This window comes from Lutra lutra, chromosome 3, assembly GCF_902655055.1.
Source record: "Lutra lutra chromosome 3, mLutLut1.2, whole genome shotgun sequence".
Taxonomy (NCBI): Eukaryota; Metazoa; Chordata; class Mammalia; order Carnivora; family Mustelidae; genus Lutra; species Lutra lutra.
Window position 1 is genome coordinate 19,422,848 of NC_062280.1, and position 13,200 is coordinate 19,436,047.

The 13,200-nt window shown below is 41.4% G+C and overlaps 1 protein-coding gene across 9 annotated transcripts in view; it reads right to left on the reverse strand.

Moving 5' to 3' along the window:
- The window catches only part of PLEKHM3 (pleckstrin homology domain containing M3), a 179,403-nt gene that overhangs the window by 89,276 nt on the left and 76,927 nt on the right, over window positions 1-13,200 (reverse strand). For all 9 annotated transcript variants that reach the window (XM_047720887.1, XM_047720888.1, XM_047720885.1 and 6 more), the window contains one exon: window positions 9,841-10,034. In XM_047720887.1, coding sequence (XP_047576843.1) covers window positions 9,841-10,034 — 194 coding nt within the window. The remainder of the gene's footprint in view (window positions 1-9,840; window positions 10,035-13,200) is intronic.

Genomic DNA, 13,200 nt, shown 5'->3' on the forward strand with positions numbered 1-13,200 from the left:
GGATCTTTGCTACAGAAGGGTGCTGCCTTCAGCCTTCTGACAAGGCTGCTGTGTTTAGGGTTTTCTGTGATTAAGTGACCTTACTGAACTGCAGGGCTACTGACCATCAGATCTGACATCATTTCTCCAGCAAGCCAACCATCAGAAGAGCGTCACTCATGCCAGTGCAAGTTCATCTGGTCAGTTCTGACATCAGAGCCAAAGGACGAATGTGTTAAGAGAGTCCAATCCACACTTCACTCATCCATCAAAGGGAATGACATCACTGGCAGGTAGCACTATTGAAATTCTCAGATACCAAAGAACAACGAAGAAACCTGCTAAAGAATCATGGAAATCAAGTAGCACAATCATTTCTATAATGCCAATGTTTTCTACTTTACCAAGAAGGTAACTTAGGCTTCATTTATAGATTGCTCAAATGAGAGGTGAGAAACAATGAAAATTTAAAAAGGAAAAAGTTCCTATATGATTCAGAGTCCTTATATTATGCAGCTGGTAGGTAGTTGGGGTTAAAAATGCAGAGATAATTTCCTATGAAATCAAAGGCAATAGTCTTTACAAAAAAGGTAGGGGTCCTCATTCCATTTTGTACTTAGGACACCGAGTCAAATAAATCAAGACTCATTTAACCCAACTAATTTCTGAGGACTTCAACTCAGCTCCCACCAAGCTCTGAGGCTCATGAGAGACGAGGGACTAGGTCAGACTCTGAACTAAGCAGACGCTTTTCAGGATTTTGAAAGATTTAATAATATCACCATTTCCCTGAAGCTCAGTTCTTGGAGGTGCACAACTGGCATTTAAAAACCCAGTGATTAAAATGTGAAAAGAAGTTTATAATGGAAATATGTTAACACATGGAAGAGATAGGTTTGAAAGACCCACCTACACACACACACACCTTGATCACTGAAGGAAATCCTCCAATTTCAATTCTAACTAATAACTGTCTAAATGAAGAATATGGATCGAAGTGCATAAAGAATAACTTCAAAAAGAAAACCATTTATTCATGCAGCATTACTGTGTTTTCCACAATATGTGGTCTGGGTTGGGTAATCTGTGGTGAGCTGACAGGCTTGCAGTAGCACCCACACTGAAATCAGCACAAAGCCCCGTGAAGCATCCCCGGGGAGATGCAATTTGGTGTTCTTGATATGAGCTGCAAACTCGTCCTGAAATCATTACATTAGGCTGAATGTGGACAGGAATCGTGTGTCTAGCCATGCTCCCAGCTAATGGAAAAACAATTTTAAATCAAAGGCAGATATTTCGATAGCAACCCCTGTGGAAGAAACAAGCTTCGGTCATTTCTCTAGATACCTCATTTTGCTGATCTCACTGGCTGGAAAAGTAGGGAGATTGCATCAGACATTCTATCTTGGCAGATAGTTATGGGAAATAAGGGCCTCTTTTACCTGCTCATTCAAAAATTGTGCTTAAGTTTCTTAGTAACAATCTAAAGCCCGGAGTAGGAATACTTGTGAAGTAATTTTGGTTGTGATTATTCTGAGGTCTGATTGTCAAAGTGACAGACTGTATCACAGTTACAGATCCTAGCTGAAAGTCTTACAGCATTTTTTAACAGTTCCAAGAACATAGAATTTATCTAACTGCACGGAGTTTTATTTTTTTGTTGTCCCTTAGAAAGCGATTTTAGGTAATAGCCGTGTATTTCATTGCCTCTCAGAATAAAATCACTTTTTAATTTTCTGAAGGATTTCAGTAAATAAAAAGCTATATGTACATTATAATAAAATACGTAGCTTGCCAGAATTCTTTTCACAGTTATTAATCTGTTTAGTTCTGAATGACACTGTCTTTTGCGGGCAGTCTGTAGCTCCCTTTTAGACTGCTGATATTGGAATATAATTTACTAAATAAGATCTCTAAGAATGAGGGAAAGGGGAGGAGCTATTAGAGCAGGAGATCAGATGACCTGAAAACCTTAGATGTTCCAGAAGTCATCCAAGAGAAGGGGAATTCTTAAAGTAGAATGAGAACAGCTGCTTCCATGTGTTTTAGTAGTTTTGAAGTCCTGATAGATTCGTAATTTGTTGAAACTAAAGCCCCAAATGCAGCTAATGACACTTTTAATCAGCTAAATTGAAAAACAAAGCCACAAATCTGGCTAATATTAAATCTTACAGAGAACAAAGAGCCATATTCATTTACTGAAACTAAGTGCTATTTATATACTTATAGTCCTGATAATGCTTACTCTTCTAAAATTCAAAATTAACTAGTCTTTGTTGGCTATCAATTGTACAATTAGATCTCAAATTTTGGTGACAGTCCTCGCATGGAGAGACATGTCAAGTCATGCTGTGTAGATTGTGTTTTAAGAACTAGCTTCCCCTAAGAGATATGTCTTAATAAGCCAGCCTCCTAAATTAAGTGTATTCAATTCCCAACAGCATGCAATCTTTTCTCTTTGTAACAGATAACCCCTACACCGAATACGTCTGATTTTTTGAGGGGGGAGGGTAGGGGAAGAGGATGCATTGCTATGAAATGATCTCTCTCAGCTTATTAGTTTATGCATGCTTTTGGGTACACCAAATAATATCCTCATTTACTTTTTCCAAGATCAATGGTACATAGGGATGCTCACACAGCACAGCACCATTTTGTTTAGTGAATCATGCTTAAGACATGCATAAGAAGATGTTCACAGTATAACAAGTGCAATGATTGGGTTAAAAGTAGTATGTACAGTATGAAACCATTTTAATGGGGAAAAAATAATCTATGGAGGAAAAGGTCTGAAAAGATATGTACCAAAGTGGTAAGATAATGGCTGGCTTTCTTATTTTTGTTTTTTATACTGACCGGTACTTTTTTGTAATAAGAAAAAAGCTTGGGGCGCCTGGGTGGCTCAGTGGGTTAAGCCGCTGCCTTCGGCTCAGGTCATGATCCCAGGTCCTGGGTTCAAGCCCCACATCGGGCTTTCTGCTCAGCAGGGAGCCTGCTTCCTCCTCTCTCTCTGCCTGCCTCTCTGCCTACTTGTGATTTCTGTCAAATAAATAAATAAAATCTTAAAAAAAAAAAAAAAAAAGAAAAAAGCTAATAAAATAAGTTTGACCAAATTAAGTGGGTGGAAACTTGGTAACACTATTTTATTCAATAAGCTAATTTAGTCCATAAATATTGATTAGCCCTCGCTATTCGTCAGGTATAAGCCCTGGGGATAGAGCAGTGAACAAAACAGATAAAAAGCCGTGATGTTTTGTAGCTTAGATCTGGTGGGGAAAGCAGGCCACCGCATACGGCTACAGAAATGGAGCAAAGCCCAAACTCCATATCCACGGGTGACGGCCCGAGATGGAAAGAGACAAAATACCATGTCATCTGGTAATAAGCAAGAAGACAGGAAGTGTGTGGGGGGAGGGGAAGTAAAGGATACTTCATTAAGGTGACAGTTGTGTAACCACCTAGGAGAGGTAAGGAAGCAACCCTGCAGTTATCTGGGGAAAGGAAAAACAAGGACAGAAACTCTCACAGGAGCCTGCTCAAAGACCAGAAAAGGCCGGTGTGACCAGAACAGAGGAATGAAGGGACAGGCAGTAGGAGATGAGGGCAAAGTGGTAACTGGGGAGGAGACCACACATGGCCTTGGCTTTTACCCGCAGTGAGAGGTGAAGTCATTCCTTTGGATGAGGGGTGACGTCATCTAATCTACATGTTAGCTCTAGTTGTAGTTTGAGAACAGACTGAAGGGGGAGATCAGTTCCTGCACTAATGCAGGGGAAAGAGGACAGACCTGGGTGGTAGCAGTGGAGGTGGTGGTGAGTAGATGTATTTTGAAGGCAAAGCAACAGGATGGCTAGAGGGGCGGGGGGCCCGTCAGCTAGATGCGGAGGTCTGCAGCAGGGACAGCTCGCGACAGCAGTGAGGGCAGGAAGATTAGTGCTGCTTTGGGTCTATGAAGTTTACGATGCTGGCAAATGGCCAAAGGACCTTTCATCCTTTGTATTTAGCCTCCCCTCAACTCTCTAGAAAGACCGCTTTCCCCGGGGTTAACAAAGGAAGGAGTGGGAACAGAGTCTTGGTAAATCAGGTGACACTGATAGGAACTGGGCAAACTGCTAAATCTGGCAGTGCCAGTCTGATAGGATACACACCCATACACTCATTTCTTTTAAATAATGTTAACAAAAATGAGATTCTTTATGATAGAAATTTCTCACTTTTTGGCAAAGCTGAAATTTTAATGAGAACTAATGCTGAATATAATTATAATTTCGAGGAAATGACCAAAGACCAGAAAAGGTGGCTTAAAAGGTAGCAGAATCACATTTGGTATTCTCTTAATACTCTTAAGTTGAGCTGTTTAAATAAGTAGGACCAAATGTTCCATAATTCCGCCCTAAACAACTGGGAGAACAGGCACACTATTCCCTATTGACATCAACTAGTGTTGGAGAGAAAGTAGTTTTAAATTGGTATCACAAGAGGAACTTTGGATGCACTAGGTATCCAAGTCCCCAAATCACATTTTGATGATAGAGAATGGGAAACACTCAGATATCCACATTAATTTTCTAGAATGTCTTTCCCTGGACCGAATCGTGTACTTTAACTTCACTCAGAAGAAAATACAGGACTTAAATTTCTGAAAATCTTAGTCCAAACAGCTGGTGTCAGTTTGATGTTTTTAGCAGTCTAAGGTAAAATAAGGAAAGCGAATAGAATGAATTTTAAAATCTATTTTTTTAATTATTTTTAAAAAGTTGTTATTTATTTATTTGTCAGAGAGACAGAAAGCTAGCATGAGCAGGGAGCCTGATGTGGGGCTTGATCCCAGCACCCTGAGATCACGACCTTAGCTGAAGGCAGATGCTTAACCAAGTGAACGACCCAGGTACCCTAGCTATCTCCATACTGTTTTAAATTTACAGGTCTGTAAAATGGGAAGGTCTAGTAAATGCTGACCTAGAGAAAATGGACTTGTAAACGTTAAGCCAGTTGTCATGCCTTGCTCTCAGGCTGACTGAGCAACCATGAGCTTAGGAGTGCCTGTGTCAGCAACCCCACCTTCTCCCTCATGGGACATCACCATCTGCCACCTCCCTGCCTTCCTTCGCACTCTTCTACACGACCCCGATCAAAGCTTTAGGAGAATTAGAAGTGGTTCCTTGTAAGAGTCTAGAGACCTCTGGCCATCACCACTACCAACAGCAAACGTGCTGGGGAAAGCTGCAGTGACCTGGTTCCGCGCCGGGACTCTGCTGCTAACCAGCTTTGTCACCTCAGGCAAGTCACGTAGCAGCTCAGAGTCACAGCTCTTTCTCTTCTTTCTAAATACCATCTGTTTTCCATCGAGAAGGACTGCTGTAAAGAACAAATAATATATTTTTTAATTGATAAAACCATAATTATCTTACATGGGCCCAGGTACCACCACAAATAAATGAAGGGGGCTGGTGAGAAGCAAAACAGGGCCACAGCGTAATCTCCACTGAATGACCCTGGGTTTGGGGAGAACAGGAGCAGGTCAGACTCTGCGAAGTGGAGCGCCCGCGACCTAGTGCTGACTGCTGCTAGCTGGTAAGGAGGGAGGCCCTGTGTCATCAGAGCTCCTGATTTCCTCAGCGACACCACGGAGCTTCACTGGGTACACATGAAAGCTCCTGGTTATTTAGCTGTTAGCAACTATTTCACAACTTTAAAAGCCAGGAGACCATTCCTGAAAGGTCAAACGAAACATGTCTGAGGGCCAAATTTGGCCCCGAGGTGCCTGTTGGTGACATGTGATATACACACACATCCTACTGTTCCTGTGTTTCAGAGGGATATATAGGGCTGGGACCCCCTACCAGTTCTTCTCAGTGTCCTTCCCAAAGACTACCCTATGGCTGCTCCTCACAGTGCTAAGATTTTCCAGAAAGTTCTTCATGTACCTTCATGTGTGGATACTGTAAATAACTCTTCTCGTGAAAAGTTAACTGGGCCTTGAACCAATCCAACAGGGTCACCATCTGGGAGTCCTCAGGAACTGTGAATTGTCAGGACTGTAAACATTTTAGACTTCATGGAAGACACTGACTTTTTCTAAACTAATCATCCCTGCCAGTCAAGATTTGCAGTATGGGTTCAAGAACAAGGCATTCATTTAACAACAATCACAAGAATATTGAGGATGAAGACTGGGCGGTCATCATAATGAAAGGCCTAAAAGCAAACTGTGACTTCCCTAATAAGGCGACGACCGACGTTAGCTCTCTGGTGGGGAAACACCAATACGATTAATCAGTCTGTTTTCAGTTTTCTCACGACAGCAATATTAACAGTTTGCTTTTTTCTGTTTATATGGTGCTGACAGGTCTTCAGCACATTGGGCCTACTTGCTGGGGATTAATGGCTACTCCTATACAGAGGTAAAAACCAGGCAAGGAGAAAACGCCTTTCACAACTAGATAAGAACCGGCTTCCCTTACTCTCTTTTGTTCCCCTGCTGCACATCAACTCCTCTTTTAATTTCTATCAAGGTTACATAAGATGTTCTATCCAGTAGGTTCTTGTGTTTAAGTTTTACTTTAAATGTTGAGTTCCCGAGTGAAACAAAGGGAACCTTAAATAGTATCTCTAAGTTCATCACCTCTCCTATCAAGGGTGCTGTTGGCTAATTTTGTTTTTAAAATGCCAGACTCCTTATAAGGGTAAAAGGTAAGAGATGGCCTCTGGTGACAGGAATTTTAGCATATTTGGTGGGTAATGGTTCCCCTTTGACCTATGGTTATTTAGTGCATACTTTAAGGCAGCAGAAATGATACTAAGTACGGCCCAGCTGTAAGAAGTATAGGCATCCCAGAAATAGTCCTATTTCAAAATAAAAAGATTTAAAATAAGTCAAGACCAGCCCCGTGTAAGTACTGCTTGTTATTGGTGTGCCAGGATGGGAAGACATGGTAAACCCAAATGTTAACACCATACAAGTATAGAGAAACTAAGTAACAAATTTCTTAAAAAATCAATGTGCCTCCTTTAGGGTTCTGTAGGAATCTCATTCTTTGGTCTTAAGGAACCTCCTGTCCCACCCATTTTTATGCAACAACTGAATGAATAAGTATGCATCACATACCCAGGAACCTCAAGCCCTGTGGCCAGAGTGAGCTCTCTAACTCACTTCCTCTGGCTCACTGCTCTCCTGACAGAGGAACAGGAAAGGGACTGATTCTAGTCAACAGGGCATCAGCGGAGGCTTTTTTTTTTTTTTTTTTTAGATTTTTATTTATTTATTTGATAGAGATCACAAGTAGGCAGAGAGGCAGGCAGAGAGAGAGGGGGGAAGCAGGCTCCCCGCTGAGCAGAGAGCCCAATGCGGGGCTCGATCCCGGGGGCCCTGGGATCATGACCTGAGCCGAAGGCAGAGGCTTAACCCACTGAGCCACTGAGGTGCCCCAAGCGGAGGCTTTTGAGTGGAATCTTCTAACACAGACTTTTAAAGCCAGAGATAAGAACATTCTAGGATAGTAAAGCAGTATTGATAATAGTATTTATTGAATGCTTACTACGTATAAGCACTATTGTATGCACTTCAGTTGTAAAAAAAAAAAAAAATTCCCACAACAGAATGCATTAAAGTAAGTTAAATCGTGTTTGAAGTACAAGATATTTGACAGTAGACCAACATACTGGAGTAGATTTGCATAGATCTTGAGTTCCGTACTTGTACTTAATAATTTACCTGACATGAAGGTTCAATGAGGGAGGGAAGAAACTGACGTGAGGCTAGTTGAAAGGATACTGCAATGGTCCTGAGACTCCAAGCCAGGGTGTACATTGAAAGTGAAAAGGAGAGGAAAGATTTGAGACTTATGCCCAAAACACAACCAACTAAATTTTTTTTGACTTATTTTTTAGTTCATCTATTCATTCAAGAATTATTTTTGAGGGTTGCAGATGGGTCAGACACTGTGTTAAAGGACATCTAAGGAAGAAATAAAATCCAAAGACTGACTCCCTCCTCAAAACTGGGCTATTAGCCATCATTCAGTGGTCTCAAGTGACACACAGTAGACATTTGTCCATCCCTCCCTTCTTTCCATCCTTCCATTCAAAACTTACTGAGTTTTGGTCATGAACAAATGAGGAAAGAAAAATGAAGGGAAAGGAAAAAAGACTGCTATCTTCTTTTTCATAGTCCTAGGAGTATCTTCTTTCTAGAACTTCCATTCCTTTTCTGGTGGTCTGGCCATAGGGCAAAACACAGTGGTAAACCACCAGACTTTGGGAACAGCATAGGTATTCTTAGTCATTCAAATGAAGAGAGGATCTACTTACTTTCTAAATGTATTCGCTGAAGTGGCATATTTATTCAAAGCAAAACATTGTGTCAGAAAGATATCTAGGGGCACCTGGGTGTCTCAGGTCAAGATCTCAGGGTCTTGGGATTGAGCCCTGGGGTGGGTTCCCTGCTCAGCGATGATCTGCTTCTCCCTCTCCCTATGCTTCTCCACCCGGTCTGTAATCACTCTTTCTTGTTCTTTCTCTCAAATGAATAAATAAAATCTTAAAAAAAAAAAAGGGGGGGGGAATTTAATATGATTCCCATGTGTAGATTTTAACACTGTCTAGAAGTATAAGCACAAGAAAAACTAGCTCTGAGCAAAGCCAAAAGTGAATAGAACAAACATACTTTGAACATTAAAAATCTTGTATCTCATTTAGTTGGTAAATTAGAAACATATAATCTTATTGCCTTTCAGGGAAAGCCCTGATCTTTTAAAATTAAGATTTGCCTAGCCTTTATAAGAATAAATCCTGAGCAATTTCTAGTGCTTTCTGAAAAACAACTAGGTAATAGAATGACTACCACTGAGAGGTATTTTGTTTTATGGCAGCTGCCTTTTCATTACTATTTTATGAGAGCTTGTCTAGATATTATGTATTCCTCACTATCTACATTAAGTTCTTTTTAAAATGTCTTCTTCAGATGGCTGGAGTTATGTCAGTTTCTTTGGATCTAACCAGATCTCAAATAACAAACTATATCACTTTAGTATTTTCCAAAGGTTCTTTTGCATGTAGGCTCAACTCCAGAAACCATGACTAAGGTATGCTTTTGGTTATTTCTATTAAAACATTAAAAGGTATTTTTAGGGACCCATGAATACCATCAACAATTATTTCAAGTGTAAGCTCGTTCGTATATGCCAAGGGTGAGACTTGAAATGCCCATAAAATCTAACTGTAAAAGAAGGAATCTGATGAGAGCAGGCACATTTTAACTTCAGTTTTATGCTGAGGATCTGAACCTGGTAGGGACTTGTGTGTTCTACGAACTCTGCGACGATAACGAAGCTACGGAAGAGCAGCCTGCACGGATGGGGACACGAAAAGGCAGAATCCTGGGCCTGTGCACCTTCATCCCAGCCTCCACCGCCCACGCCACTTCCCATGCCAGTTTCTGTATGGAAGGTAAGAACTAAACCACCATCCACTTATTTCCACTGAAAGATGTCTTTAAGTTATGGTACAGTTCAAACACGCTCATCTTACAAATGGAACTAGGAAAAGTGTAAACACTCCGGAAGTGATCAGTGAGGACACACCTGTAATTATCCTCTCAAGTGAACCTAAGGGGAAGAGCAGTTGTCACCGCTGTGGGAAACTAGTTCCCTGCATGACAAGCCTTCAGTTATGCTGAGATAATTACCTTCATTTTTCTGGGCTCAACCAGAGAGGCCTTTGGAGGAAAAAAGTCAAAGATGAGCCCAGAGGGAGAGGCGCAGAACTCGAGAGGGTGCACACTGGGAAGGCCGGGGAGATGATCTGAGTGCCGTCCCCGAGTGAGAGGCAAACCCAGTGGAACTGCCTGGCCCGGTGACCTACCTGCGGCGCAGGTCCTCGGCCACGGCGGCCCGGCAGCTGAACAGGTAGGCTCGCAGAGATTTTAGCCGCTGCCGCAGCCGCACCACGGCGGCCAGTGGCTCGGCGTGCCGGTACAGCATGGGGTTCTCCTGCTGGATGTCGATCAGGGGCTCTTCGTACACGTACTCCAGAAACTCTTTGGCCTGCTTGGATACCTACGAAACAAACTTCCTCAGTCAGTCTGGCGACTCATTAAGCTTGCCACGCCTCCTCCAAGTAGGAACCAGAGTTTAAATATCAAAGGCACGTTATTTTCTGAACAAGCCAAGAGAAAAAGCCCACAATGTAACTGAATATGAATTGTGTCTTTTCTTTCTCTCTTCCGGGGAACTTGTAAAAGTAACCTTGGCATGGAGAAGAATTCATTAATTTTGAATCTTGATTATGGTGGTGATTACACGAATCAACATGTGATAAAATGACACAGCACTATATAGACCCACGATACCCGTGGCCACTTTTTTTTTTTTTTGGATATTGTACCATAAGTGATCTAAGATGTAACCAATGGGAGAAATTGGGTGAAAGGTACACAGGATCCCTCCTTATCTGTGCAACTTCCTGTGAATCGATAATCATTTCTAAACTTAACACTGCTGTTAAGAGTCTTTTTTCATTTTAAAAACTACACACACGTATATTCTGTACAACTTTTATAAGTAGCCTTTTTTAAATAGGTAAATCATGTACATATTACAGAATTCAAAAGGGATAAGAGGATAGCTTCAAATGTAATCTGAAGAAAACAGGCTGAAAAAACACACTTTGGTGAGCAGAAAGGAGTGCTCTTAGAATGACATCGAGCTTGGGCTGACTGACTAATCTATCCATCCAATTCTATACCCATTTCTGGTAGTAAACATCAAGACTATGAAAAAGTGAAAATGTCATTGTCATTAGAGTAGAAACACAATGCATCTGAGATACAGAAGGAGTAGCTTAAATAATGTGTAACAAGTAGGGAATTTGGGGGAATCTTTACATATCAATTCACTGATACCAGATGTGGATTGGCTAATGATATGTAGATTTGGCTTAGTTTCTATTTAGGGAAGGTAGAGCCTCTCTAAAAAGTTTCTACCAAAACTGCTCTAGTACTGGGAGTAATGGTAGAGTTCAACATTAAAAAAACTTTGCTTATTAAAAAGAAAATTGAAAATCCACTATGCCTTACATTCCAGGCTAGAAGTGTATTAATGAAGATAAATAGGATATAGTCCTTACCCTTAAGGGACTCACTATTTAGTATCAGAGATAAATATTTAACACAAAAACTGCATGTAGCACATAGCCTGTCCTCTACTACAGAAGAAATACGGATGAGGCCCTCCGGTAGCTTAAAGGAAGGAGAAATCAGCTCTCTTGGGCAGAAGGGAGCCCCTGGCAAAGCAGGCTATACTGCCTCAGGGACTCGAAGGATAAACAGAAATTCACTTGATGGCCAAGGGTGGGACAGAGGGGATTACCACTAGCAGATCCAACCAGGAGAACCCTTCGATATGAATAGGTGATAACTAAATGTACGGCTATCATATGTTGATTAAAACACATTTGTGTAATTTAGTATTTTGTAATATAAAATAGAACTCATACAAAAGTTTGTTATAAAGAGATACAAAAAAGCATTGTTGTTTTTTTCCTTAATAAAAGTCACGTTTTTTTCTTTATTAGCATTTTTTTTTTTTAAGATTTGACAGAGTCACAGCGAGAAAGGGAACACAAGCAGGGGGAGTTGGGGAGGGAGAAGCAGGCTTCCCGCTGAGCAGGGAGCCCAAAGCGGGCTGATCTCAGGACCCTGGGATCACGACCTGAGCAGAAGGCAGACGCCTAACGACTGAGCCACCCAGGCGCCCCTCCTTATTAACAATTTTTGAGGTACCTGTTGTGTGATCCTTTGGGGGTCCTGCAGTTACGTAGGTGGTGAAGTTCACAGTCTCTGCAAATCAGCTCACAAAAAGGCACCCAGAATTAGCCAAAATCTTCCGCTACTTAACTGGACGGGAAATAACAGTTGGCAGGGATACATAATGCCTCACTCTGAGGCACGGAGACACAGGTACATGCCACATAGATACCACAGCAGGCATCAGCGGAGAATAAAGCAGTCATGGCCCTCTCCTCATGTAGCTCAAGGTTCGGTGGAGAAAAACAGAATTGGTTCAAATATTTTATCATGGCTAAATATTTGCTATATTTAAATATCTTAAGTGGGGGGAAAAAAACCTGATGGTGTTCTGGGAAATGAAGTACAGTCCACTTGAAACTGTTGCTGAAAATGATGTATTGTACAATTCAATTAGTCTTTCTAGCTCTACTGAGGAGTGTTTATACGGAGTCACGGCCCTGCTGAATTAGGTTAACAATACTACCTTTTAGTAGGTGAACAGAAGGACAAAGGGCACTGGCCAGTCTCCCAGGCCTGAAAAGGCTTCGCTCTTCAGGTGGTACTTAAGCGCAAAAGGGGGGAAAAAAAAAAGTCTTTTTCAAAGACAGTAAAAGCAGTGAGACAAATGGGACAGCAGCTAACGACATCAGTGTTTATAAGGTGAAATTACTAAAAACAAAAACTGAGCTAGTATCAATAACATCTACGGCTCTGCTTCACGAAGTTATTACCGGTGTTGAGAACACAGAGCATACCATGACCGCCGCTGCTGCCGGAGCGGGCGAACAAATCCTCCCAACACTGAGCCATGTTTTTGGCAACACGGCTGAGCACATGCTCACTTTTGAGAATCCACCACTTACAATGGTAAGAGAATTTTTGAAAGAGCTAAGAATTTGGCATAAAATGCTATTTTTGCAAAAGAGAGTGCTGTATCCTCACTGATTTCCTAAGTTCTAAATAACCCTGCATACTGGTATAAAGATTCCACTTTCAAATTCACTGTAAAATAGAAAGCTTTTAAGAAAGATCACGTTAAAACATATATAGATACTTAGGGAAGGAAGCCAATGATATTCTTAGGTGATAAAGTTTATATGAGAAACTTTCTTTCCTGTTAACAGAAATATTACATAAATTACATAAATTATATATGAACACCAAATATATTCCACCTAAGAGCTACTGTCCTATTTTCTGCCAGCCAAATTATGAAAACCCTGAAAAGCCCAAGTGCGGTTTTGGATGTATATAAAAACTCAGCTCACAGGTGCAGGTAGATGGACCCAATACATCTTAAAAAATGATGTTGGGGGGCGCCTGGGTGGCTCAGTGGGTTAAAGCCTCTGCCTTCGGCTCAGGTCATGATCTCAGGGTCCTGGGTTCGAGCCCCACATCGGGCTCTCTGCTCAGCGGGGAGCCTGCTTCCTCCTCTC